The sequence below is a fragment of the Drosophila eugracilis genome, unplaced genomic scaffold, assembly GCF_018153835.1.
Source record: "Drosophila eugracilis isolate 14026-0451.02 unplaced genomic scaffold, ASM1815383v1 contig_2147, whole genome shotgun sequence".
NCBI classification, from domain to species: domain Eukaryota; kingdom Metazoa; phylum Arthropoda; class Insecta; order Diptera; family Drosophilidae; genus Drosophila; species Drosophila eugracilis.
The window spans coordinates 2,071,786-2,094,713 of record NW_024573030.1 but is presented as its reverse complement, the minus strand read 5'-3'; the positions used below and the strand labels follow the sequence as shown (position 1 = coordinate 2,094,713).

General features: G+C 37.8%; 4 protein-coding genes across 5 annotated transcripts; 3 read left to right on the top strand and 1 right to left on the bottom strand.

Annotated features, from left to right (window-relative positions):
• Positions 1–166: 166 nt before the first annotated feature.
• Positions 167–1,884, top strand: LOC108104424 (cyclin-dependent kinase 7). Its single transcript, XM_017210479.1, has 2 exons — positions 167–332; positions 403–1,884. Exons 1-2 carry the CDS (start codon positions 267–269, stop codon positions 1,396–1,398), a joined length of 1,062 nt encoding a protein of 353 aa, XP_017065968.1. The 5' UTR covers positions 167–266; the 3' UTR covers positions 1,399–1,884.
• Positions 1,885–1,952: 68 nt separating this feature from the next.
• Positions 1,953–2,943, top strand: LOC108104426. The gene has a single exon (XM_017210482.1). The coding sequence runs from the start codon at positions 2,121–2,123 to the stop codon at positions 2,823–2,825; it is 705 nt and encodes a 234-aa protein (XP_017065971.1). The 5' UTR covers positions 1,953–2,120; the 3' UTR covers positions 2,826–2,943.
• A 77-nt stretch (positions 2,944–3,020) lies between these two features.
• Positions 3,021–16,881, bottom strand: LOC108104425. Of its 2 annotated transcripts, XM_017210480.2 has the most exons (6): positions 16,424–16,881; positions 8,704–8,776; positions 8,031–8,622; positions 7,812–7,962; positions 3,214–3,330; positions 3,021–3,146 (listed from the first exon to the last, which is right to left on the bottom strand). In XM_017210480.2, exons 2-6 carry the CDS (start codon positions 8,755–8,757, stop codon positions 3,029–3,031), a joined length of 1,032 nt encoding a protein of 343 aa, XP_017065969.1. In that variant the 5' UTR covers positions 8,758–8,776; positions 16,424–16,881; the 3' UTR covers positions 3,021–3,028. The 2 variants fall into 2 exon arrangements, with proteins under 2 accessions (XP_017065969.1, XP_017065970.1); XM_017210481.2 differs by lacking the exons at positions 3,021–3,146; positions 3,214–3,330 and adding an exon at positions 7,339–7,448 and having other exon boundaries at positions 16,424–16,879.
• On the top strand, positions 4,337–7,124 carry LOC108104423. The gene is made up of 2 exons (XM_017210478.2): positions 4,337–4,674; positions 4,731–7,124. Exons 1-2 carry the CDS (start codon positions 4,488–4,490, stop codon positions 6,734–6,736), a joined length of 2,193 nt encoding a protein of 730 aa, XP_017065967.1. The 5' UTR covers positions 4,337–4,487; the 3' UTR covers positions 6,737–7,124.
• Positions 16,882–22,928: the final 6,047 nt, after the last annotated feature.

Below are 22,928 nucleotides of genomic sequence, written 5' to 3'. Positions count from 1 at the left end.
CAAAACATTTTATATATTACAATGTTATTTTATAATTTTAAAAAGAAAAATATTTAAATTCAGGACAAAAAATAAAAAAAAATTTATTTTATAAAAAAGTGACTATGTAAAAACTACAGTCAACATTTTTTGTCTTGAAGATGGTCATACCGAATGCTGACATCAATCGGTTATCGGTCATCGATAGCGTGGATGAAATTGAATTGTTTTTGTTTGTCTTCGCGGCGTTTCTTTAGTTTTTGTGTTATTTATGAGGCTTGCCAACGATGCTACCGAACGCCAACGATAAGAAGGATCGCTATGCCAAGTTGTCCTTCCTGGGCGAGGGTCAGGTAAGTTTTATCAGAAGAAAATCAACCAGAAAAATCTTTCTAATGTGCGCCTATAACTTTCCGGCTTCAGTTTGCCATTGTGTATAAGGCCCGGGACACAGTAACTAGCCAAATTGTCGCCGTGAAGAAGATCAAGAAGGGATCCCGTGAAGATGCCCGTGACGGCATTAACAGGACAGCTCTGCGAGAGATCAAGCTCCTGCAGGAGTTGCAGCATGAGAATATCATTGGTTTGGTCGATGTGTTTGGCCAACTTTCGAATGTCTCGCTCGTTTTCGATTTCATGGACACCGACCTGGAGGTGATCATAAAGGATCCCAAGATTATTCTGACTCAGGCGAATATTAAGGCATATGCCATAATGACGCTAAAGGGTCTGGAGTACCTGCATCTGAATTGGATACTCCATCGCGATTTAAAGCCTAACAATTTGTTGGTCAACAGCGATGGTGTCTTGAAAATTGGAGATTTCGGTCTAGCCAAATCGTTTGGCTCCCCAAATCGCATTTATACGCATCACGTGGTCACCCGCTGGTACCGTTGTCCAGAATTGCTATTTGGCGCCCGACAATATGGAACCGGAGTCGATATGTGGGCAGTAGGCTGCATTTTGGCGGAACTTATGTTGCGAGTGCCATTTTTGCCGGGCGATTCGGATCTGGATCAATTGACCCGGATCTTTGCCACATTGGGAACACCATCAGAGGCGGAATGGCCACATTTGGCCAAGCTGCATGATTATCTGCAGTTTAGGAACTTTCCTGGAACTCCAATGGAGAATATCTTTACAGCCGCTGGCAATGACTTAATCCTACTGATGCGCCGACTTTTTGCCATGAATCCGCTGCGACGAGTATCCTGCCAAGAAGCCCTGAGTATGCCGTACTTTGGTAATAAACCTGCTCCAACAGTTGGCCCTAAGTTGCCCATGCCGTCGGCCATTTTGGCTGCCAAGGAGAGCTCCACTCCGAAGTCTGGTGATGACAAGCCCGCCCTCAAGCGAAAGCTGGTGGAGACAACGGTAAGGGGCAATGGATTGGCCCAGAAGAAGCGTCTGCAGTTCTAGAATATACTAAAGGTACCAACAAAATTCATTTCATTCTTAACACTAAAATATTGTCAAACATTTTCTATTCTATCTTAAATATTCCTAATAGGAAAAAAATCCGTATAGATTTCTTATAAAATTAATTGGAAAATAAGTTTATTACTTCAATTATTTGAATAGAAAATATGATTCGTAATTACCTTGCGATTATTTATTTATATTTAATACTCAAGGATTTCTTTTTGACTTGCATCATTAATTTAAGATATTAATTTCTCTCCTTTGAAATCTCTATTCTAAGTTGCAGTTGAAATTATTTGTCAGTTGTTGGAGGAAATTTGTTCATTTACCTGAAGAAAGACCTTAACTTGCATTGTTACAATTTTAAATTTACTTGCAAGCCTTTTTGTTTTCAATTCACCTTACCTTATTTTCTGTATAGATATAAGCTAAGACTATGCATAAGATGAGGTTGATTTATTAAAGATGTGCTTTAAAGAGAAATAACATGACTTGTTCTTCAGAAGAAATCTCCGAAACATGAAACAAAATATTTTGTAGATCTCAGTAAACATTGCGATTGGTGTTTTTCATCCGTCTATGGATTCGTAGGTTTTTTTCTGGCATCCGATTCCCAGCCGTCATTCAAAACACATCCTAAACTCAAAATTCTCAGCGTAAATTTCGGTCATTTGTTTTGCTTTTATAACTTAAGATTTTCGTTTAACAAAGTTAGGATCATGTCAAGGTTGCAGCGTCTGATGACCAGGGATCAAAAGGTAGCCATTACAGAAGAAGAGGCGCGACGTAAACGCGCCGAAGTGAGACGTAGTTATGGGAACAAGTTCTCCAATATAAATCTAACAAGGATGCGACAGAAGCAAAGTACCAGTGGCGATTTGGCTTCGGTAAAACCTACAGCAATAGATGATGTTCACAATAATGCCCCTACGGAAACGAGTTCTGTCTTGCCGCCCAAGGATAAGGATATGTCGTTGCGTCGGATTGCTTCGAGCTTTGACCAAGTTCAAGATTTGGTCAATGGCAGTAGTGCCGCCTTACCCTTAGAGGATTGTGAGGATGATGCCCGGGAGGAGCGCGCTGAAGTGCTTATATGCAGCCAGACAATGCCATTACCAGAGTCAAGTGAATCTACGTTGACTCTTGAAGACCAACAAATCGATATTCCTGTAGAGCCCTTAATTGAAGAGCTTCCCCAGCCGAGTTCAGCCAAGTTAACCCAAATAATGCCCGATCCCCTGCAGCTTGAATCCCGGGCCGTTGAACGTTGGCAACAGCTGGGCAGTACAGTTTCTGCTCTATTCCGTGCCCGACGCTATATCGACAGCTCGGAAACTCCGGTGGCACAGACCCGACGGATCCGTGAGCAACGCGAACTTCTCGAGGCATTCACTAGACCCTTCCTTTATGAGGCCCACAAGTAAGCCCTGGAAAACCCTCAGAGACATCCCAATACATTGAAATTTAAACAAAATCTTTTCTTTTGTTGTCAATTAAATTCAATTCATTGGATTTTGCACCTATTAGTTGGTGGCATCTGTATCTCATCATTATCATTTTCCTCCTGGTGGGCAATGGGTGGGCAGCACAGCTGTACTTCGTAATCCGGTATAGTCTTACATCCGGATTAAGAACAGCGGCACCTGTCACGCGGACACTCTGATTCGTAGTTGAGGCATTTATCCATGCAATAGGTATCGGCTCCTTCTTGACCAGCCCACTCGCCAATAGCCACACAGTCCTGACTAATGATATGAGAATATGTATTATTATTAGTTATTCTTTTTTAATACAAATACAATGTGTACTTACGGACAATAACAGGCGTCCTCTGGACAATTGGGCGGATAACGCAAGCAGTTGATTTCGCACCAGTTGTCTATGCCGGGCAAAGTTCGGAAGGGTGCGGCTCCAACGCATTTCTGGTCACTGAAAATGTAAAGAACCCAAACAAAAATGGTTTAAAGACATTTGGATTCTTGCCAAAGAGGTCATCAAATAAATATCTTTATAAGTTTAGAGTTAAGACCCCTCTAAACCATTTCATCCATTTGATTTTTTTCTTCTAAGCAAACTAAGCATGCTCTTCGCGAGCCGCCCGACCCGTATAAATGTATAGATTTGTAAACTTGGCACTTTTTACTCGATCACCCGATCGATCACATCTTCGCCTTTTATCGAAAAATTTCAAGTTTAAATCAGGAGACCAAGCTTGGAAGGAGGAGACAGAGCCTAGCAAATGTTCGAGGAGGATCGTAGTCGAGCCGCATATCGTCGTTATTTGGCGGCATTGCGGAAGAGCTATGGTAATGCCATCTCCGACAGCAACAGGCGCCCTGAGGTCGTATATAAGGCGGAGTCTCCCCATTGTTCCCAGTTCGGTAATCCTGGTCAGCTAATCAGTCGAACCCGACGTGGGAATATCGGTGGACAGTCAGTCCGTTTGGGCAATAGTAATGCCTACAGTGGGTACAAGGGCATTCCTTTAACAACCCAAACATTGAAATCGGTTACGGCACCTTCTAAGTATACGCCCCCATTGCCAGAACGTAAATGGAATGGGATGTCGAAAGGATATCAACCTGTTAAGAAGAACAACAGGGAAAGCAATCTTAGGCAATATGAAATGCTTCAGAAGCGCGCTTTGGCCGATTCCCTGTTCACCGAATTAAAAAATGATAAAAAAAAACCCAAGTAGCCAAATATAGACATTTTTAAACTATTCACTGATGTTCGATTTTATGATCAGATCTTAGATTGTATGGGGATCAAGGGGAGTTATGGGTATAGTCTTGTAGATTATAATTTAATCGGTTGACAAACTATAAAAATTATATATCTATGTATATATAGCCTTCTAATAATGTTCATAATCGAATCGCAGTAGCTTCGATATTGCCATTCAACTGTCAGTTTGATTTTACTTCACCAGTCAACTAACTAACACAGTTACTCAAGGCACTCAACAGCTTTCCATTCACATCTCAACATTTCGGGCCAACAATATAAAAGGCTCGACTCCATTTTCCGGACATCCAAGAATCGCAGATGCCGCAAAATATCGCCAGACAACAATAACAGCAATCATGAATCGCAACCGCATCAACCAAATGCGGCAAATGGATCGAGGTCAAGAGGGCCTGCAGCAGGTGGTCCAAATGCAGGCGACCACTGCAAGTGGTCAGGGTCAGGGTCAGCCACAGGGAACTCAGAGCGTTCGCCGCAAGACGACCTACACCAGAACGGAGATGCTGTCACGTACCCAGCCCACAGGTAACATTTAATTTCATTTTAAATCGGTAGACTAAATATAAACTTTTTTTTTCTAGTTCAAAACATTCGTCAGAATGTCTCGACAGCTGGTCAGGATTGGGCTGGCCAATTATCACCTAAACAACGGCATCAACAACCACCAAAAGTTGCTATTCCATTGGGCCAAAGCACTAATGTAACCAATAAGAGCAATACACCGCGAAGACATCGAAGTTTTCTGCCCCGGGTGGCTAGATTGCCGACCAAGTCGGAGAAATCGCCAAATAGGATCCAAAATCGCTTAGCTCGAGAGATTGGCGGTAAAATAGAGCAAGTTCCCGTAGGCAATCAAACAGCTTTAAATATTTCGAATTCACCAAATGATAGTAACAGCACTAGTCCAGCTCGTAGGACTATGATGGCCAACGAGGATAATTTAATGAATGACAGTAGCAGCTCCACGGATCGCCACAAGATCAAGTTGGCCAAGGCTATTCGATTACCAGATGATCAGAACAAGAGCTTTGTCTATCTTTGCAAGCCGGTGACGAAAGTCAAGGAGTTGCTGACGGCCCGAAGATTACGAAATAGCTGTGAGCACTTGAATGACAGGGATTTATCATCAGAGGAACCTGATTCGGTAAAGCTACAAAGAACATTTTCTGAGGAGGCAATTGGCACCCAAGGCATTGGCGAGGGCTATGAAGGTTATACTCTTGTGCCCATACAGGGCTTAACACGATCATCGAGTTCTTCAAGCCAATTGGATAGTCCCACTTTGGAGGCCATGCAGCAACGTCAAAAGCAATTCGAAGCCAAAACGGTTTTCAGTCAGGAGCGTTTGAAGAAAAAATTGCAAGAAGTTTACCAAAAACAAAAACATCTTCGTCAATTGGAGCAGGATCAGCGGCATCAGGAGCAACGTCAGTTCGAATTGAATTTGGTGGGCGAAAATCTACCCAATTTACAGCATGAAATCCGAAGGCTCCAGCAGTTAAGCGAAAAATTGGAGGCCACACTTCGAGTTTCCCATATACCGAAGCCCATGTCGCCGAAGCAACGAAACTCTTCGGTCACCTCGGATATGAAATCGAAATCATCTACTCAATTCTATACACCACGTACAAGTCCGTATCAATTATTTGAACTGCCCATTACTAAATTGTTTTGTCTTCGTATCGAAGAGATACCAGCGGTTCAATATCGGACTCGCATCCAGGCCAGGGTCTATCAGTTTGGCTTGGTTCAGGAGTTTCGCATAGAGACGAAGACCCTGAATGAACTAAAGACAGCAGATGATTCGCAATGTTTTTATTTACCAGTTCCCAAGGAGGAACCACCATTGGCCCCCCTTAAAGAAGCCGATCCTCTACATTGCACCAATTTTCGAAAGCTAAGAGAGAATCCAAATATATTGCTGCAGCAACTGAGGCAAGTTTCTGGAACTGGAAGACCGTTTAATATCTTGGATCAGGACACCATGTTCTTCAATAGTCTGGCCTATGGGGAGACAAAATCATTGGGTAGCAACGCTGCAGATCAACTTGAAGTGGCCACACGAGAGACGGGAGGCGGCGGTGGAGGAATCATTGCCAATTATGGTGGAGCCATCGCCTATTCACGCCTATCGGTGCGGGTCAATGATGTGGCCGTAGCGGGTGCAGCATTAAGACTAGCAGATCAGGGGGATAATCTACAAAGGCTAACAAAGAAGACGTCTCATAGTCAAGTTAACAATACTACGCAAACGGAACTCGAACCGATTAGGAAAATAAAAACTCCAGAGCCGGAAACTGAAATTAGTTCCCCTGATTATACGCCCAATCCGAGTCCCAGATTTACCAAACGAAAGAAATTGGAAGAGAAATTGTTTAAGGTAACCAGACAGGAGATTAAAGAACGAGATCCTAAGCCAAAGAAGACCAAATTTATACGTCGAATGGCACCGGAGCCGCCCGTTGAACGTCGCGTCGAGCCCAAGGTTCGTCTGCATTTGCTGAAAACCGTGCTGGTGGGAATGGTCCAAGTTGCTGTTATTTTAGTTCTCATCATGGCCTTCACCTATCCGGATGTCAGCTGCTGAGCTTATCTCTAAAACCAACCAATTACTTACACACCACACACAGCATCTATCTGCCTAAACTCTATTTTTTAAAAAGAATCAAAGGATATGCCAATATGATTTTTTAGCAATGCCTGCAAAAGGAAGAAGGTAGAAGATGCCAAAACCGATCCACAAAAAGCTCCGATTACCTATTCGGTTTTTCGAGTTTACACACTTCGATTCTGGTAGTTATTGTTTTCATACTGGGCCGCAGATATGCCAAGTCGATTAATGTTAATAAAATTTCATGTGCAATATGATTCGTTTATGCCCCAAACACCATAACCGATTCGAATCGGTTCCGTATCATTTAAGCAAAAGGGTTAAGCCAGACAATATAAATGCAATTATATCGGTTTTATGTTTATTTAAGCATTTCTTTATATACAGCAGTGTTTGTGGGTGTGTGTACCATAACCGTTAAAAAATCTTAAATTAAGGCTGTTGAAAAATTTACATTTACCCATTTCTATAGAAACTCTGACCCTATTCGGGTGGGAATCCAGGCAGAATGGGTATTTATTGTTTGTATTTGGTGTCTTTTTTTTGTTTATTAAGGCTAGAAAAAAACTTATTTTAGGCAGTTCTTGAGCGGGTAGCGGGTAAGCTGTTTTAAGCGGGTATCGGGTAAGCAGTATAGCGGATAAGCGGTTAAGCCTTGCCTCGTTTGCGTGCATGCCGCGTGGCATTGCTAAAAACCAAAGCAAGAGTTAAAAATTGTGCTTGCAGATATGTTTTGGAGAAAACGGCGTAGTTTGTTAGGAAAAGAGGATTGAATTGGTTAGATTCAAGCGAAAGCGGTGTTAGCATCAGAGAAAGTAAGGTTGTAAAGACAAAATTAAGAGTAGATGTTGGGTATTTAGAATAGAAAATGAAGAGAATAGATTAAAAGTAAAGTGCAACGTAAAATATAATAATAGTACTTGATAGTAAGCAGCTAGAAGAGTAAAGGAGAAAACGAAAAAGTTCTAAGAAAACCTAAGATAAGGCCAGAACAATACAGCTGAGAAGAAGATAGTATATAGATATCGAGATTACCATTCCCCCTACTTACCGCACAATAAGAGGAAAGATGTTGTTGTCGGGAGGAGCACGGAAATCGCGATAATACAGCAGATACGGTGACTTCTGGTTCACAAATAGCGGTGGAACACCACCTCCAGTGTTTGAGACAATCGCAATATCCGCACAATTGCGGAAGGTTTCTGGAATTTTAAAGATTCCAAAAATCGAAGAAATGTTTTAAGAGAGATATATTTTTTGAGATACCCACCTGCCTTGCCACATCCTACAGCTTCGGTTCCATTGTCGCAAGTACCCCACATATTGGCAGTATAGTAGGTCCACTGTAGAACACATTGCGTACAGGTTACATATGGTGGCAATCGTACACGATATTTGAATATATCCTTCTTCTTGGCATCACGCGGTATAAGGTAACGATGCTCTCGAGTACCTGAAATCGGTAAAGGATAACGATCGAAACACTTTTGGGTTGCCTCCCGTCGTGGATTATTGTTCGGACAGAGGAACATCTCAAAGCGACCATAATGATTGGCTGTTAACTCGACTTCTACATCGATTTCCTGGCCAACGCTATAGTAACGGGAGATAATGCCCTTGGCATATTCTCCGCCAGCTTCATGGGGTCTCGGCGACTTAACATGATAGGCATCACCGCAGACGCCGCAACGTCCTTTATTCTTCTCCCATTGAATCGCATAGCCGCCGCAGAAGAGCTCGTTATCATTATAGTTTACGGGATTTGGATAACCAAATCGCCACATGGCATTCCTTGCCGGTGGATCCATAAGACGACCATGTCCCTGCACCGATATCACCAATTGAACGACTATAAATCCCAGCTGAACAAAAATATAACAGAGAAAAATATAAAGGGGGGATTAAGTATGACCGGTGACTGACCTTACGAGATAACTACTTACCACACCCACTGGCAAAACGCCCATTTTTGTGGCTGTCAAGTGTCGCATCCCCATCCCTGGACGGCCAGATTGCCTAGAAAGCGGACGTGCAACATGATATATAGATAGCTCAGCAGGCGGAGGACTTAAAATCGAATGCATTTTATCAACAAACGAGTTTTTGGTTTAACCAAAACAGTGGAACCTTCCAAATTCTTATTAATTTTAATTTAATTGCTTGACAGATTTATTAGTTTAAAATTTAATCTATTACTAAATATAAAATCATCTCAGTGGGAAATATTTTTTATATTTTATTTAGAATATTGCAAATCCTTTTTTCCTTATCTCCCACCACTGTGTGCAGTACTTGGTGCATTAACTACAGATTGCAAGGACGTCCACCTGATCCGCTTTTCGACTTTATGCCCGGTGCCCTTTATAAATAAATTTATGCCCACACACACACACACACACACACGCAGCACAGCATACACTCACACATCTAGACCCAGACAGACAGGGATAAATGTGCAAGAGTATATTTGCCACTTTTTGTTTAAATAACTTTTTCCCTACCCTGCTCTGCTCCCATTCCCTTTGAGGCTTATCTTTTATGTTAAACATGTTTGCTCGCTTGTCAAGGCGTTAAAAAAAAGTATCGAGAAAATGAGTAGAAAAATTTCAATTTTGAACATTACTTTTAATGGCATCATCTAGTTTACGCACATTCAAAGGGGTCGGAAGTGGGAAAGCGGCTGCATAAACGGGTTTACGACGGGCACTTGAACTTGGTCCGGCCCCCATCGAAATCAAAATACGAAATGTGGAGAGCTTTGGGCGTGAGTCGAGCGAAGATTTCTGGGCTAAAAATATATATGCAGATATTCGAGTTCGATTCTCATTAAAAACCAAGAGTTCACTGAGAAAAAATGGGATTTAAAAAGGAGTTTTTTGGGTGGCAAAATAAACTGAATGAATTATAATTCCTTAAATATTTCTCAATTAATAGTTTTTTAAGCAAGATCTACAGTTTTCTTTCTCTTCAATGAGTTTACAAATTTCCTCCCAGTGTACTTGTATTTATTCCCAACTTTAATGCCAACCATTCTAGCCTCATCAAGCCATTACTCGATATAATCATTTATATAGTCGAATGGCTTAAAAACAAATTGATTTGTCCATCGGCGAAAGACCAAAACAAGAATGAAGAAGACATCGAGGAATCTCGAACTTTATTCAGAAATATTTTAGTAAATATTTTCTTTTTGTTGTTGTTTTTGTGTTTTTTTAGCCTTTTGGCCATTGACTCTGTGTGGCCGTAAACTTGGTTATTTAACGAGACGCAATTATAATTTTTTGCAGGGTGTTTTTTTTCAGGGGGGGCATAAGGAAATTGGCTGTAAATGTGATTTTATAACTCATAAATTTATTTATAATATATTGATTTTTTTTTTATTACATTTCAAGAAGCAGTTGTCAACAAAAAATACAAATCGAAAAAATCGAAAGCGATGAATGCAAAGAGTAAACAAAATCTTACGCTGAGTGAATATTCGGTGACTAAGCTCTTGATTAGTTAATATGCGAAAAACGTGATAAATTGAGAAAAATTCCCAAAAACTTACTTTTTTTTGGCGTGAATGCAATTTTAATGGAGTTTTAATTAAGATTTCAGGTATGTATGACATTCTATATTTGGGGATATATTGACTTAGTTATAGACAAAATAATATAATTTTAGGGTGAAAAAAAGAAGTCAAATTTTGCATTTTTGATAAGGGATTACATCGTCTTTTTTAGAGAAAAATTGCCAAAATGTACTTTTTAAACTGTGAATGCAGTTTTGTTGAAATTTTAATTACAAGTCCAGCGATGTATGACATTCTATATTCCGATCATTTTTGGGTTTGTGGTGGGAAGAATTCTGATGATTCTGGGGCAACCATCACGATTTTGAGTTCTGGCAGAAAATTGAATCTTTTTTATTGGTTTTATGTCTATAACTTAGTCAAAACAAGCCACATATCTAAAACAATGACTGTTTTTTACAGCTGACTACCGAAACTTAAGCCCCCTTTACTTACTTTTATCATTATTGTTCTGATTTATTGCTGTTAGCTCTGTTTTAAGGGTTGAAATATCAGGAAACTGATTTTTAACAGAAATTTGCAACATTATTCTCGGGTTTTTAGCTCTTGCTCGGCCAAAACAAGCCGCATAGCCAAAAGAGCGACTGTTTTGTGCTGCTAACGACAAACACTTACTACCCCTATCACTCGTTTTTCGATTTTGGGAAAATCAATTTTGGCCCAAATTTCGCATTTTTGATAAGGGGTACCATCATCAAAATTTTCAAAAATGGGCCCAAAATGAAGTTTCCCAGATTTGCATGCAAACCAATTGGGAATCATGGCAATCAAGTTACGAGCCATACGAGGTATTACATTCTTCATTTGGACCATTTTTGGCTGTGCTATGGCCAAAGAACTGATATTTTTGCTTCCAAAATCACGTATACGTCGGTTGACAGCAGCAGCGGTTGGCTTTGTTGCCGTTTCTCAGCTCTAACTTTGTCAAAACAAGCCGCATGGCTAAAGCATTGACTGTTTTATGCAGTTAACTACCGAATCTTAACACCCCTATTCTTACTTTTTGCGTTATTGTTCCAATTTATTGCTGCGAGCTCTGTTTTAAGGGCTAAAATATCAGGAAACTGATTTTTAACAGAAATTTTCAACATTATTTTCGGTTTTTTAGCTCTAGCTCGGTCAAAACAAGACTCACAGCCAAAAGAATGACTGTTATGTAAAGCTAACGATCAAAACGAACTTTCCTTATCATTTGTTTGATGATTTAGGGAATTTTAATTTTTGGCTATTTTTTAAATTTAATTAATTAAATTAAAATTTTCCAAAATTATCAAAATTTTTACTTTTCAGACGGTGAATGCAGTTTTGTTGGAAATCAAATTACGAACTCAACGAGATATAACATTCGAATTTGTGACCATTGAGTGCTTAGTTTTGGGCATAATATTATCATTTTGAGGGGGGGGAAATGGGCATAAAAGAAATTTCGCATTTTTGATAAGGGTACCCATCATTAAATTTTGCTAAAAATGACCAAAAATCAAGATTTTTAGCTGTAAATGCAGTTTTCATGGAAATTTAATAACGAATTCAACGAGATATGATATTCTACATTCGGATAACTTTAGGCTTTGTTCTGATCAAAATACTGGAAGTTTTAGGTTTAAAATCAATATTACAACTTTAGACAAGAAATTCGGTACTTTTTTTTAATAATCCGAAATACTTTTTAACTGAATTTAAGGCATTAAACTCTTTAAAATCGTGGTTCAGGATTTGCTAGCCATTCTTCGCTCAACCGAATGTACCGGTAAGGCTGCATAAACCCCAACCACTCAGCCACCCATCGATGTAATTAGGCATGAGTGCTTGATTTTTAATTGGACCGCCGAAATCAATAAGCAGCCAGGCTGAAACTCCTTGGCGTTAAATGAGCGTGTTGCACGACAAAGTAAAAATCGAGAAGCAAAAAAAAAAGGAAAACGATTAATCGTCTACCAAAAAAGGAGTAAATTTGCTGGGTAAGCAAAAAGGCAGGCAAAAAATGACAGGGAAAAATCAGCAAGTAAAAAACAACGTCCTTGCAATAACCAATGACGAGCAACGTTTATCATAATTGTCAGGCCAACGCTGATGGCCAAATTAAAATGTACGAAATTTTTCTCTGCCGGGCGACGATAAATTGAAAACCATGGCAGAAATTAAGTTGTAAATTAACCAAATTGCACAGCCCAGACAAAAAAAAAAAAAAAAAAAAAAAAACAACAAAATAACAGACGGGGCAACGCAAAAAAAAGGGCCCACCAACATTGTCCGTTGTTTGTTTGTTGTTTTATTTACATTGCGTGTGTTTTCATTACGCAATCGAACGCCAGCCAGGTCCCGACTTAAACGTTTACCCCCTTGAAAATCACGAAAAAAAATCCCCCGAATGAAGTGCAAAAAAAAGGAATGTACTTAATGTACTATATATCACCTTATGCAATCGATGTCTTGTACTTTGGGGGGCCTCTTCATTGTTTTTAGGGGCGTGACAGTTTAAGAAAAAAACAAAAAAAAAAAACCCAAACAGAGGCAAGTAATAAAGTTGTCAGATGGTCACGAAGTGTCAAAAGTCAGGCAATGAAAGGGATACGAGTGGTCTTTAAATTAAGCTAAAGGTTGTACAAAAAAAAATATTCAAAAAATCATTAAAATGTAAATTAAACTTAAAAGATAAGCAGAGTTAAAAAAAGGGATTAAGTAATGAAGAGAAATAATTAATATTCACATAGACAACAAGGAACCGAAAAGCCAAAGTCATGCGAACATAAAGAAGCTTAAATGTTTTTCAATTATTTCCTCCGTTTGCCAAATTAAAATTCTTTTTTTTTTAAGGTACTCTATTAATATGGCGCCCGACAAAAAGTGAGTAATCAAGTAAAGGGAGGGGGAAAAAAAAAGGCGACGACAAACAAAAGAAGAGCCCGACGAATGGGCGACATAAATAAATCAGAGATAATGATATTGATACGCATAATGATAATCACCCAACCATCGTCAATATAATAATTCGAACAAGTCACGATTCTGTAAGCGGCATGACAAATTGATCATCCCCAGAATATTTAAGAACCCCCCTTTTTTGGAGGTCGCCCGAAAACAAAAACTCTACCTTATTTGTATATTCGATTGATTTGCAAACTGGAACTGTCGAATGTAAATCGGTTTATAGATTCTTTATTTCCCATTTTTTTTTCCTTCCTAGCATTTCTCCTTCTTAATTGCTTTTTGGCAAAAATAACACTAATTGGTTAAGTTTTGGGAATTGGCACAAAGAAATAAATCTAAAGTCATGAGATTACCTTTTTTTGGCTAGAAATTTGTTTACAACACGTTTCTTGTTCTGGCTAATGGCTAAACTGATAGCTCTACTTGATATGTTTATAAATAAATAATAAATAAGATATAAATTGGCTCAACACACTTGATAGTATCTGTCAAAGGAAGAGTGATGGCAAGCAGTTAGTTTGGTGGTAAACTTAATAGAGTTTTAATGGTTACAAATTCTGATATAAACCTTTTGTGTTCGATTTTACTGATAGATCGAGGTGACATTTTGTTGGGCTTCCATAAAGTTTATGGGGTGTCCAATTCAATGGCCTAAACTTTTCAAGAATTTCAATCACGTAAGCAAACATGCACAAAGCATGGAGCATCAAACATGCGTAAATTTTATAATCAAGACAGTGTCTTCAATTGATTGGTGATCGTTGATAGCTGATCGGTGATCGGTTTGTATCAATGCTATATAATCAAGGCAAGAAAAATGTGTCATTGTGTCAATTGGATTGCCTCTTGTCCAGAAACAACAACAAAAAGTAAAACCGCAAATGAATCAAATGTCTTTTGGCAACGATTGCCGAAAACAAATGGCCCAATTAATGGCTTAGAATCGAATTTGGCTACAATGCACACACACAAGAAAAGACCTCACAAATAGTCTGGCTATCCAGTTTGGTTCCAGCTTATTTTTTGAGGCATCGCAAAGATATTTCCGTTTCGAAAAAATTTCTTTTGTTTTTAAAAATTTATGACCAACTGACAGGCGTGAGAACAAGCGTGCCAATCTCTTTTCAGTTAAAAAAAAACAAAAAAAAAAATGATATAAAAATATATGTGGTAACTGGAACTGACTGGCTGGGCATCCTTTAGCACTTTTGGTATTTAAAAAGTGTTAATCGAAAGCGAAACCTGGGGGTCAGTAAACGTTGTAACGGCCCCAACGAAGGTCAGTTTGGGAATGGCCAGCAGAATCATCAGCTGATGGCTATCAAGATCTCTTACATTATGCACTGGAAAAAAAAAAGGAAAAGCTCAAGTCCTTTTCAAGAATATGAGTTATTAAATCTTTTTCCAGTTTAACTTAGAACTTTCATTGGCAGATAGAAACTACTTGACTCCAAGTTTACTTAGAAAATAAATTGCCAAAAAACTTTCCCAATCGATTTTCGAAATCTAAATACGACTAATGAATAATACTTAACGACTACTTGCATTTATGAAAGTAAAAGCAATTAAATAACCTGTCCTTTTGTTTTTGGTAGAAAGTTGCAATGAAAACGAAATTGCTTTGCGTAACAAAAATAAATATTTTAACTTTTGCTTTCTATCGAGTAAACCCAAAAATGACGAACTCCAAAAACGGAGAGCCACCAACCAACGTGAGTCCCATCATATTGGGCTTGTCTATATGCTATATATATATATATATAGCCTGGAATCGACAACGATTTGTGTTTTGAGTCATTGCAAAGAGTTTTCGGTAGTCTTTTGTTTTCTTTGATTTTTGATGGTTACTCATTCCGGCTCATTGAAATGCATACATAAAACTGAGGGTCCCCCCCTTGTCCCGCTTTTCATAGCGGGTTCTATGGCATTAACTGCACTTGGCCCCTATTTTGATATGCCGATCAGGTATTTGTCCACTTTTCAGTTCAATGAGGTGGCAGGGAATTTGGAATTGTGTGTGTGTTTTTAGCAGGGCAGAGAGATTCGGGGCTAATTCGAATATTTGAATGACAGTGATGAAAAAAAAGGAGCACTTGAAATTCTCGAACAGGTGCAAGTGTCGCTGAACTCCTAATAATATTACCTTTTTCTTCAGTGGCATGTTTACTTTTATGTGGTATTATTTTTGGGCATAAAATGAACGTTTTTTTTTTGTTTACTTTTATTATTACTTTTTGTTTATGGCTACAGATGGCTGAAGGAGTAGGAAGGAGTAGGCAACTAACTGACTTACTTTGATTTTGAGCATTAATTTTCCAGCTTTTGAGCTTGAAAAATTTGTAAAAGTATGGAAAGTTTTTTAGTTGATTTTAAATAACATTATTAGAACATTTTTGTGAAAAAACAGCAATAAAAAATTCATATTTTTTCGAATTAAAACAGACTTTATAATTATTATAAAGGAATTTAAAATTTTAGTAATTTTTACATCGACAAGTTTTTTAAAGGATTGTCACGAAAAAATACAGTTTTCCTTTCCATCATCTTCAACTTCTCATATTTAATATTTATTAATATTATTTCTCATTTAACTTTAACCAACTTTTTTTAAACTTAATTTTTTGCTCCATAATTTTGTAAATAATTTTAAATTAGGTTTTATAATAATTATAAAGGAGTTGAAAATTTAAGTAATTTTCGACATCGACAAGGATTATCACGAAAAAATACAGCTTTCCTTTGTATAATTTTCAACTTCTCATATTTAATATTTATTAATATTATTTCTCATTTAACTTTAACCAACTTTTTTTTAACTTTTAGTTAATAATCCATAATTTCGTAATTAATTTTAAATCAGATTTTATAATAATTATAACGGAGTTGAAAATTTAAGTAATTTTCGACATCGACAAGGATTATCATGAAAAAATGCAGCTTTCCTTTCCATCATCTTCAACTTCTCATATTTAATATTTATTAATATTATTTCTCATTTAACTTTAACCAACTTTTTTTAAACTTAATTTCTTGCTCCATAATTTCGTAATTATTTTAAATCAAAACACACAGCCAAAAAAAAAGAAGGAAAACCCGTCACTTAAGAAATAGTTTCCACTTATTAAGGTTGACCATAAACTTGAACTTGAGTAAATTACCTGAATTTTTCGTGTAATTTACGCTGAGCTCCGCAAAATTGTTGTCACTTAAAATTGTTTCACGCACACACACAAAATGCAAAAAAAAAAAAACAAAATTACCAAAAACAATGCGTTGAGGTATTGAAATTTTAATTTGATTTTTGAAAATTCCAGCCAACGTGTTTTTCGAAGTTCAAAAAATTGTGACTTTAAAAATGTTTTTCACAAAATTCCTGCAAGCCGGCTTGCCTGATACGTTGAAGGCGGGGGCGTGGCAAGGAGTTGTTGTGTGTTGGTATGTGTGTTTGTGTTTGTGTGTGTAAGGGACGCGTGCTTTGCGTTTGCGCAGCGGCAACGTTCTGAGTTCGGTTGGCGTTCGGCGATCGAATTTCAACGACTTTTTGGTGCGCGGTACAATGGCAGCGACGCGGCAGAGGCGACAAGAACAATAGCAAAAACAACAACAACAACAATATCAGCAACATCAAGGCAAAAACAAATACGCTTCCGAGTCCCGTCTTATTATACCCAAATACCCTTTCAAAGGGCCTGCTGAATTTTGGTTAGCAAGTTTTTTAAGGGATTCTAAGAGAGGTTTTGGTTTTAGATTGAAATTTTTTGGTTTTAGTATTAAAATTAAACGACTTGGCATAAAGTATTTTTAAGTTTACAGTTTTTATCTAAAAATATATAGATTTAGTTTATAAAAAAAAAATAATAATTTATATTTTATAAAAAATATTTAAAAGTATAATTTTAGTTTTATTATTTTAACAATCTTTTTGTAATAAAATCTCATTTTTAAGGGCATTTATACTTCGACTTGCTGAACTTAACTTCCTATCTCGTTTTTATTTTAATATTGGCCACGCAGCGTCGTCGTCGACGTAGCCGTCGCTGCTGCTGCTGCGCATGCGCAATGCGTTGGTGTTGCTGATGTCGTGGATGTTGCTGGTTGTTGTTGTTGCTACTGTTGTTTCATTGGTTATGATCTTTTTTTTTTTGCGTAGCTTATAGTCTTGTTTTTGCTGCTAGGACCTCAGATGTTGCTGGTATAGTTGCAACCTACAACTTGCAACTGCTGTTGCTGCTGCTGCGGTAAATAAGCCAGATGAAGCCTCAGCGGTGTTTCTTCTCAGTTTTCTCTCTGTCTGGCTTAGGGTTAACCCTTTAAAACGTAGTCCTTAATCAAGTTTTTCAATCACTTTTACTGATATGTTTTTCTATAATTACATTTTTAATAATATTAATATTTGCTATATTTATATAACTGACAGGTGCTTAAAAAAAACAAATGCCTATATTTAAGAAGTGAGAAATGTCTCTCAAAGCAGAAGTTTGCCCTACTTGAGGTAATTACCCCATCGAGCCATCAGCTGATTAATTGGCTGGATCTCAAGGGGTCTAGAACTTCAGAATGCGTAGCTATTTCCGTAAGCCAACTCAGCGAAGCTGTCTTAGCCACAAAAAGAATCAGAAACAGAGGCGTTGCCTCTTACCGCAAAGGGGTAAGAAAACAGAGCAAGACTTTGATATGTCTTTTAATAGCTTAAAAAATATTCTGCTGGCAAACCCATTAACAACACCCCTGGACTGCGTCTCATTTATGTCACCATCCGTCCAACCACATTTTGATTTATGTCGTCCACTCTGAGTGCTGAATATGAAATCAATAGATCGATTTCGGGCTCTTTTCGTTTGCAAATTGAAATCGTGACTTGAAGCTTTAGATAAGACACGGCCCAAATGTAATTGGTAGACCAAAAAAAAAACAAAAAAAAACAGAACAGAAAAAGAACTTAAGAAACCGTCGAATACCTTTAAAAACCCATAACAACTTTTTCTCGAACGCAGTTCAATGAACTTTGGTTCCTACTTCATATTTGAACTGCCCGCCATGATTTTCGTATAACAGTTTTGGGGAAAATTCCCAACAGCTGATTGGGACAAAATCTCCGGGAAAATCTCCGAAAAAAAAAAAGTTTTAACCAGTGCGCAGGTCTGCAGTAAAAGCAATGAGAATGCCGGAGAAACTAGGAGAACTTTTGAGATGACAGAGAGAATTTCCTTTCTATGGCGAATCTTCTGGCAGCTGGTAAAATTTCGAGGATGTCGTTGCCTGGCTGTGATTCCGGTTTCGTCCTTGTCTGCGGCATGACTTCTTCTCCTTCTTTCGTTTTTCATTTTTCCGCCCCCCCCACGTCTTTCTCTTAGTTTTCCTCTCGTTTTCACCCACCACCCCATTGAAATGATTAGGTAAACAACAGCGGAATGCCATGCCCAAAATTCAATTTAAATTTTCCACTAAAAAACTTTAATGTGAGAAAGTTTTTAGAGGCGCAAAGGAAGGAAGGCAAATCTCTGCTTTTAATTTTTAATTCACTTGAAATTTATCATTTTTGGGTTTCTTACACATTCTTCACTTTATATTATATATATATTTATATATTTTTTATACATTTTTTTTTTGTGTTGCCTTAGCATTAGCATACTTAGCCAGGCCCAAGCACATTACACATACGCACCGTTGGCTCCGCACTTTCACCTCTGCCAGGGGCGTACTGAGGACCAAAAGCAAAGAGGGTCCACGGATAGAGGCCAAGGGGGAATGGGGGCCTGGTTAGCCAGGTCTGCCTCCATTCACTGGCAATTTACATGCTTTATTCGAGTAATTTAATTGCAAATGTCCCATTAGTGGCAAAGTGAAGAGCCAAAGGGGGTGGTGGTATGGCTGAATTTCTGTACGATAGGGCAGGGGTAGTCCTTGATGGTGGTCACAGGATGGGGGTTAGATTGTAGCCGCGCTTAACTGCCCAATGTTAAGTACAGGCAAGTACAGTGCACAGAAAATGAAATTATATTTAAGGCAGTTTATGGCCAATGGCAATTATTAGACAAGTCTAAAGGGGTTTTATGTTTTATATTATTTATAAAATATTTATAAAATATTATTTAGTTCTGTTAGTATTTTTGCAGGTCTTTTATTACAAAAAAAAACAAATTTTTATAAATTTTAAAACAGATTTTCACTGTGCCTGCTGGAGATTCTAAAAAAGGTTAACTGAAGAGGGCCTAGGAAGTGCTTTGACTGGGTAGTGTGGGTTAGAAAGAGGTGTTAGATGTGGGATTTGCAAGATGCATAGTTCTCGGTGCCCTTTTGGTCCCCCTCTCCACCTCGCTGGTGTGATATTTCTTGGGCTCTGTTGTTGCTTTTGTAAGTGTCATTAACATAGCCAAGCAACCGCAAAAAAGCGCAAAATGCATCTCTCAAAATAAGGAGGGGGAAAGAGGAGGTCGAGGAGGTAGAAAAAAAAATATAAGAAAAATAGCAGAATAAATAGAAAAACAGCAACTAGGAAAATATAAAAAAAGAAAAAGGAAAACTTACACACACACAGAGAGAGAGAGACATATGCAAAGGCTCTTCACTGTCTTCTGCTATTTTGTGTGTGTGAGTGAGTGTTTTTTTTTTGTGCCTGTGTGTTTGTGACAGGCCAAAACTAACAACAGAAACAACAACAACAACAACAACACTGGCTAACGAAAAAGCACAAAAACAAATGCAGAGAAAAAGAAAATAATAAATAAAACTGTCACATAAAATAAGGCAAAAGATAGGAGGATGCTGGTCTTTCCTTCTTTTTTTTTTTTTTTTTTTGGGTTTTTTAGGGGTGTTTGTAAGGCATTTAGCTATGCAAAAGTGCTCATCTCAAAGCCCCCCCCTTTGACCGCCCAAGTCCTGTCGACATTACCAGCAAAATGTTACTTAAATAGGCCAAACAAATATATATATATATATATATATACAATATATATCTTTCTATATATATTTGTAGAAAACTTCCATAGACAGATATGCAGATAGTAAAAGTGCTGACATTTATGACTAAGATAAAACATTTTTTTATGGCAAAATTATTATTCACCAAAAACCAAGTGACATGTGACAAATAAAAATTTGATTTTCCTCTGGCTTAGCTAGAGTTTTCATTTGTTTATTTATTTTGGAAATTGTTTATATATCCGTATTAAGGGAAATATAAGAAAATCTTTTAGAGACAAGTGTAAAGAAAATATATGGAAAAATATTATATTATGAATTAATATTATTAAAATAAAGTCTTGCGGTATGAAATTGATTAGAATAATGCGATTCAAGCGCCGTTTTGTACGATGACGCTTTCCCAACGAGATGCCAACTTCATGATGCCCCTCTCAGAGAAGCTCGCTTCCCTATTGGCAAAAAACTCGGAGCGTGGTCGCATCTTCGACCAACTCTACAGCAGAACGAAAACGTTGATACCATCGTTGTGCGGTGGAAATGGAAACTGTATCGGGTCCATAAACTGCACAAATTTTATTGGTGGCTTGAGATGCATTTTTGCCTTTAAAATATGCCGTATTTTCTCTCCTATTTTGCTCCATGATTGCCACGCTATAACTCACGAACGACTTAAAAGAAAAGACAATCAATCAAACACGTGTTAGCGCGTGAAATGAGCTTTCCAAAAAGGTATAGTATGACCTGATGCGACGAATAAAACAAGAACTACGCGATTTCACCCCCAACTAGCGAAAATACCGCAGGACTTTTTTGACAAACTAATATTTACGTAGAATGAAAAGTACACAAACAAACTGAATGATAATTAATCATTTATTAATTGCAATTTAATACAGTTATTAACATTTTCCATGGTTTTAAATTTCATTAACTAGCAATGTCAACAATTCAGAAATACAAATTACTTAACAGGCTTAAAGTTAATCTGAATGAATGTTTAACTTAAAAGAAAGAAGATTGTGGAATTTCATAAACTAAAACCAAAACTATTAAAATATGGAATAAATTGAAATTTAAATGGAATACTGAAAAAGCTATAAAGTTTTGTTATTTTGCGGCTGCCAACAAAAGGTAACCCCCCCCCACTCAAGGGTTCAATGCACCCGCACCCTGCACCCCTTCCATTCCACCCTTTAACAATAATAAAAACAAAAACCGCCCATCCAAATCGTGTTCACCTACGCCCATAAAAAACTTGGCAGGGTGCCAGTCTGAAAAAAAAAAGAAAAAAAAATATCAAGAAATATCAACAAGAATTCCCTTGTAAGCCAAAATTTAGTTTGCAAATTTTTATTTAAGACTTTAAGGCCATTAAAAAATATTAAATTCTGATCTATTGAAAGTTGATTCCGTCTTGGCGTTGATTGTCGATCGTTAAGGGCAATTTTCGTATCTAAGCCATCGTAAAACAAAACGGCCAACGATCTTCGAAACTGTCATAATCGCGTTATGATCTCCATATCAAACGCGAAACGAGATTGTTGTCAATAAAAAACTGGGGCATAAAAGAAAACTAAATCAATGAATAATAATTAAGTAGAGATGAGGCCTATTTAATGGCCACCATATCAGATTTTGATTTTATTTATTGGAGTCATTAGAGTTGGGATTTTTTTGAATTTCCGTTTTGCGTTTCTGGTTATGAAATTTCATTTTTTTTATGTTTTTTTAGTTTGTTAATTAACTATTCTTATGGTTAGAGTTGTCTTAATATAAAAATATTATATATTCTATATTTTAATATTAAGTCATAAAAGTAAGTTTAACTTCAAGTTTAAGTTTAAACTTTTAACCTTCATGTAAACCCCCTACATTGACCAGCAGAACTTTTCACTTTTCCTAAAAATTAAAACCCAAAAAACTAAACAATTAATAGATTTTATACCCTTTAATTGCTCACTGAATTCCGCAATGTTTTGGGGTCTGAAATAATGAGCTTTCTTGATTGCTACGCCAATATTCGATCTGCGTTGTTGTACACCTGACACCGCTAATTGGGTATATCCAGTTCCTATGCTTGGCCCACCTGACATCCAATAATTTATCCCTACTGACGACAATTTGTGCTGCTGCTGTTGTTGTTGTTCATATTGTTTCTGTTTTGGGGTGGCATCCGTGACCGATAATTGTTCATGTGTCAAATTTCAACTAATCGATTAATCGTCAATTGTGTCTTTGTCCGTAAATGTCCATCTGTCCGTCTGTCCATTTGTCCATTTGTCCGCTTGTGTTTTGCTGTGCGGACACATGAACATGGCAAGTCTGTCAATCGGTCATTCATTCAATCGGTCAGCCGTTGAAGGCTTTTGGCTACCGCCCTGCCAAAATATCATGAATCCCCTAACCAACCATCCTACAACTGATCCCATCCCATCCTCCCTCCCCCCAACCAATCCCTTTCTGGGGCTTATATATCGTCATCCCCGCGGTATTTGGGTTTTTTTTTTGTTCTTTCCTCTCCTCGCTTGCAAACTGTTTTTTGTTTGAGGGAATATTTTTGTTTAGCTGGGCTTTTGTTGTTGCGCTTTTGAAATGCGTGTTTTTTTTATTCCATTGGCCTCTAATATTGTTTTCAGCTTTGTTTACTTTGCTGGATTGGCTTTGATTAGGCTGTCAAAGGTGGTGGTTAGAAAGGTGAGGTGGGGAACAAAGGGAAAGGAGCCGTGCATTCAACTCATT